At 39.4% G+C, this 6,016-nt stretch overlaps 1 protein-coding gene across 1 annotated transcript; it reads left to right on the forward strand.

The window, feature by feature from the left end:
- Positions 1–1,877: 1,877 nt before the first annotated feature.
- LOC121990020 (auxin-responsive protein SAUR50-like) lies at positions 1,878–2,694 on the forward strand. Its single transcript, XM_042544288.1, has one exon. It carries the CDS (start codon positions 1,931–1,933, stop codon positions 2,426–2,428), a length of 498 nt encoding a protein of 165 aa, XP_042400222.1. The 5' UTR covers positions 1,878–1,930; the 3' UTR covers positions 2,429–2,694.
- The last annotated feature ends 3,322 nt before the right edge of the window (positions 2,695–6,016 follow it).

A 6,016-nucleotide genomic window follows, 5' to 3' on the forward strand; every position in this document is an offset into this window, starting at 1 on the left:
CAGTAGTGTTTAGGTCTTGAGACTCTTGGGAGTCAAAAGCATGCGGCGTTGGAAAAGCAGCAGGACTCATTAATGGAAAGCGAGAGAAGAATTTTTGCATTTGTCAATCTACTACCATTTTGACTCTATTTGCAATCAACTGCTTATTAACCACCGACTATTCTAATGCCATGACCCGATCTCTCAATTCTTGATTTTCTTGTATTAACAATTCCACTCGAGTAGTGAAGAACTGGGACGACCGTTGAGCATAGGAGCCATCACAGATCATATATGACTTTTGCCTTAGAGCCAATGTCATATAGAGAGTTCTTTTTTCTTCCACCGAAAACCTCATAATATATATCCTTTATAGCATCGTCTAATAGAGTCTATAACTCCTCTCCCTTTATAACAGGCTGAGACATTCGTGCAATTCGATCAATCATATCATGCTATGTAAAAAAAATATTATTATTGCTAAATGTGAGCCATAATAAATTTTATATTCTTACATTTATGACCTTGGATATAGCATCGACAAAAGTGTCATTCTTTTTTGTATGTATGTATTATGAAATACCTCCCAATCAAGGGTGGGAAAAATATTAAAAATTTGTTATACCATATATATCATACTGAAATATACTGAACTATACCGATTTAACTGTATACCAAATTTTCAGTATAATATAATTTTTTGCTACCAATATCAGTATGGGATTTATATTAAAATTTTTGATATATCTTATCGATATCAAAATTTTATTATAAACAACATGGAATTTATACCATATCAAAATTCAGTATACTGAAATTTCGGTACGTATTAGTATGAATTTGTTTTATATCAAACTTTCGGTATGAAATACAGTATACTGGTATATCATACCGAACCACTCCTACCCCCAACAAGTGAGAAGTCTCTTTAAAGTATTAGCCTACTACACAATTTTTTTAATAAAATAAAATAAATTCATTACTAATTAAGAAATTCTTATATAACTTTATTGTAGACTCATCAAGTCTCTTGCATGCTCTACATTAACTTGTGATCTAGTCGTATGGTTCATGGATCCGGTGTTTGGGCCAGTGAGCTCAGTATTTCAATTGTTTCGAGCAGTCGATGAACTTTGCTACCATTTTTCAGCAACCCAATTGTTTTTTCATGCATCCTAAATCTCATGTGGTATATAGGATGATCTTGTTATTTTGATTCTCCACTTGTAGAATAAGTCTTTGTATTGTTTTTGACAATAATTGTTCTATGTTTTCTTAAATTATGTCTCGTATCTTTCCTCTCAATTATATTTTTTCTGCAACAATATCAAAAAAATTATTAAAAAAGAATATTATATTATACATTAATAATATTCAAATTATTTATAAAAATTCCAATAATAACAATATTTAAGATCTCGTTTCACATGTCTCCATGTACAATTAGAAGTACCGCTCTTTAAAATTTTAATTATATAAGCAGATATACCATGACTACCAGAAGCAGAATTAAAACTATGAAAAAACTTTCAATTTTTAAGTAATAATTAAAAGATTAAATGAATTTAAATTATTAATAATATTAATACTTATCAATTCTCAATAATTCTCAATATAATCTGAATAATGATGCAATATCTAACATAATTACTGAAACAATTAGGAAAACAAAAAAAAACTAATGGAATTTAAAGATGTGGAGGGAGTGAGAGTACGCTCAACATCAGAAGTTCAAACTCTCGTTATATATTTTTTTAAATTTAAAAAATAAGTCTTAGAAATGATAAACTTCAGTGGCCAAAATATATATTTTTTTGTTTTGTTTTTTCCCGAAGAGTTGGAAAATAGGTCGTTTTTGTCCTTTATATTGCGGAAGACAGAGAAGTGCAAATGGCGGGTTCCATCTCTTTCCCTACCTCATCGCTTGCTCTTTTCCATGGCAAATTAACAAATGCATGCTGTTGACGCTCAAAGGACGAGAAACATCATACCCTCTGCCATCGACAAGAAGTTAGATCGACTCCGTCGGATCGTGCAGCTTAAGCAAGTGATGCGGCGGTGGCGGGCGCTCACCCTCCGCCGCTGGCCCTCCGTCCCCGGCGGCGGTGGCCGGAGAGGAGGAGGAGGATCTGTAGCGGTGTACGTTGGTCCCGATCGGCGCAGGTTCTCGGTGCCGGCGCGGTTCCTCAACCTCCCCGTCTTCGCGGCGCTGCTCGAGAGGGCGGAGGAGGAGTACGGCTTCCAGCCGGCAGGCGGCCTCGCGATCCCCTGCGACCCGGTATTCTTCCGCTGGGTCCTCGACACGCTCGGCCGCGACAAGGCCCGATTCGCCTCACTCGGCCTCGACGCTCTCCTCGCCCTTTTCGCCGCCGGCGATGCCGCTTCCGCCTGCAGGGACGCTGCCACCTCCCATGCCCTCTCTCCATTGCTCCCCAAAACTAGGGCTTGATCGGTGCTCTTCTGTCTTTCCCTTCGTACGGAGTGGAAGATCCACCCACGAGATCCTCAACAGAGTGACTCAAGCGGAATACGAGTCCCTTTTTGAGTAAAACCTCGCCTTCTTCTTCCTCGTGAAAAATTGAATTTTCACTGCTGATTTATAAGTCAATTTCTAAATGGGTGCTTTCTTCAAGATCGTTGTTTTCTCTCCGAATCATCTGCAGTGTAAGATTTGTGCACCCGAAGTCAGATTTGTCTATTGTGCTTTCTGTAAAAGATCCCCTTTTGACTTGTGTTTCATGCTCTACGATTACAACATCTCAAGATTCTCACCATAACCATACATTTGCAAAAGTGCATTGGGCGCTTATCTCCAAGATTTGGACTCCATCGCTTCGATTACCAGTGACGTGAATTGAAAGAAGTATAGGAGCAGATTTGAAAGGCGAGTCAATGGTGAGTTGATGGTCCCCTTGTTCACCTTGTCTTCATCCTTATTTGTCAGCAACATCCTGTCCCAGTCTCAGATTCTCGGGTTCCTGTCGTCCCCATTGAAATACACATTTCTGTTTTCTCTAGTCCGTTCCAAGTATTCCAACATAGAAACAGCATGATGATGACCTTGCAGAGGAAGATCAAACAAGGAAGTCTTCTCTTGACTACTCTTGGAGACAACCCTCCTCTGTTCATCCACTAGTAAATCTAGAAGCACCCATGGTACTGCATCATTCGACTTCCACAGGCCATCTTGATATGTGGTGCTCTAGGAATTCATGTTGACGTCTTACCGCTGCACCATGCCCATGGGGGAAAGAAGTCTTTCTTATGCTTACACAAGTTAACACACATGTGGACCGAATCTCCTGTCATTCTCCCTGGCCTCCTAGTTTGGCCGCACCACTTCCTTCAGGTTTGCACCAGTAGAGCTCCTAATCTGCTTCGGCGATCTGCTCTGAAACATCCAACAGAATGATAACTAGTAAACTGTATTGGTCATGATACAATTACAAATAATTAAGTACCGAACTCTTATACGCTAATGCAACATAGGGAATGGTCAAGATTGTCTCTCACCAAAAATGTAATCATGTATGAAAAATTATAGGCTCGAATTGTTATTAGTTTGGGATTTTGGATTTAAAGCCGTAAATGGTAAAGATGAATAATGAAAGGCAACCTAATATGATCTAAACTACGATTGCAACGAATCAAATAACACAAAATATTCAATGAAACCTAAGATAACTTAGGCTATGTTTGGTAGGGTGTAATCTGTCTTGTAATGTAATCAGGATTACATTACAAGGTTGATTATTTTGTTTGGTTTAATTTTAAACTTGTAATGTAATGTAATCTGGATTACAAAAGGTAGTGAAGTTTTGTAATATGGATTACAAATTAAATACTATGTAATCGGATTACATTACGAGGTCCGTTTAATCAAAATTTAAATGTTGAATATACCCCTAGTCCACCGTGGTCGCCATCCACCGTCGTCGGCTGCCGTTGCCCATCGTCGTTGGTCCCGCCTGCCGATCGCCGCCGGCGACCACCGCCGCTGCCGGCGACCACCGCCGCTGCCGGCGACCATCGCCCGCCGCCGCCATCGACGACCATCGCCGCCGTCGGCGATCGTCGCCGGCGACCACCGTCGGTCGCCGCCGGCGATCGTCGCCGTCGCCGGTTGCCGGTGGCGGGTGCCGGCGGAGGAGGCCAACGGCGACGACCGTTGGTTGCCGCAAGCTCCGGCAGAGGTGTGGCGACCATTGGTAGAGGCCGCAAAATATTTTTGTCATTTTATAATAATACGAATTACATTCTTTATAAAAAATAATGGACACTAAACAAAAGAATGTAATCATCCTTGTAATCAAAGATTACATACATTACATTACCAAACGTAGTAATGTAATCAAGATTACATTACATTACATTACAAATTTGATTACATTACAATTAATATTATATTACACCCAACCAAACGTAACCTTAACCTATTTGCAAACAAATTGAAAATTAAAGAACTAAATTAGGAATGGAAATCAATTCATGAAATTAAAAAGCAAGGCACTCTAATTCGATTTAACCTAAATTCTAAACTGAATAAAACTAGACATGAATAATAACAGTATAATTAACCAACACAAATCATTTAATCAAAGTCTATATCGAATTCAAAGGAAATGTATGCGAGAAAATAGAGTAAGCTTCATCAAACTGATCACACAAAGGAAAACTATAGACAACAATGAATGAAACTGTGAATCTACGAGGCTTATAACTCGAGCTAGGGCAACGCCCAACTCGTGCTGAATTGGATCAGCTGTGAATGGAAAATGAAGGCTCGGTTGAAGGAGATCTGATCGGAGAAGACGAAGTGTTATCCGGATCTTGAAGAAGGTAGATGATGTGCGGATGAAGAAGGATCGGTTGAGGAGGGAAATCTCCTTTCTCTCCGATGTGACTTGCGATGTGGATGGCCGGCGTGAAGAAGAGAAGGTAGGCAGAGCTTTGGTGATGTGCGTGGATGAAGTAGGGGATCCCCTGGCTTCTCCGGCGGTGAGTGGATGTGGACGGATGAGGAATGAAAATCCCTTGACCTCGATGGACGAAGGAGCTTCAGTGGCCGTGGTGGAAGCTGGAAGATGATCGCCGACCTCCCTGTTGCACCGATAAGAAGATGAACTTGCCTCTGGCTTGATGTAGATGTATAGGGAAGGGAAAATCTCCTTAACCCTAATGGCGTTCAATTCCGGCGAAGGTGTCGGCGGATAGTGGAAGAAGAAATCCGATGATCTTCCCTCCTTCGCACATCCCCTGTTGTCCATTGACGATCTCCCAAACTCTTGAAGCTTCTTGTTGTTGAATCCCATCAGATCTGAGCGGCCGGCCAAGAAATTCTCTAGATCTTGATCAACTACCGGATCAGTTTAGATCTGGATCAAAATCTTCAGAGATCTTGATCAATGACTGTGATCTATTCTTATTTGAGCTTGATAGATTAGATTTTTGATGGATGATCTCTTCAAATCTTGGATGAACAATCCAAATGACTCTAGATTGAATCTCCTCATTTAAACCCAGAATAAAGATCAATTAGGATCGATTTGACTCGAGTCCATGGCTCCGTGATTGTCTACAAAGACACATTCCAATAGTTAGCCTTAATTCCATAAATAAAAGATAAATTGCATTAAAGTCAAAAATGAATCCAACTCGTGAAATATAGTATAAATGCGAATTTAAATACACGAGAGGATTAAAATTATGAATTTAGCAGCATAAAGAATGTGATAAAATGATGGTTATCAAATCTCTCACACTTATTCTTACACATCTCGAGCTAACAAATAAAACTATGAAACAAAACAATACTCATCTCCAAATTAATTCCGTAGCAATAACTCGAGGATAATAAAAGGTAATTAATTAAACCATCTAAAGATCAAACATTCATTAATATAATTTCTACAATAATAAATAAACATGGTGATTTCAATCCATTTATTAAAAAAATTAAGAAAGATGCAATCTCACGAGGTAAATATTTACTCATACTCTTACAATCAAATACGGAGGTAGAGGTTCACTCAATATA

This window comes from Zingiber officinale, chromosome 6B, assembly GCF_018446385.1.
Source record: "Zingiber officinale cultivar Zhangliang chromosome 6B, Zo_v1.1, whole genome shotgun sequence".
In the NCBI taxonomy this organism is placed as follows: domain Eukaryota; kingdom Viridiplantae; phylum Streptophyta; class Magnoliopsida; order Zingiberales; family Zingiberaceae; genus Zingiber; species Zingiber officinale.

What these genes read in the sequence shown, in the direction of transcription:
- LOC121990020 (XM_042544288.1), top strand. Translation starts at nt 1,931, where the DNA reads ATGCATGCTGTTGACGCTCAAAGGACGAGAAACATCATACCCTCTGCC.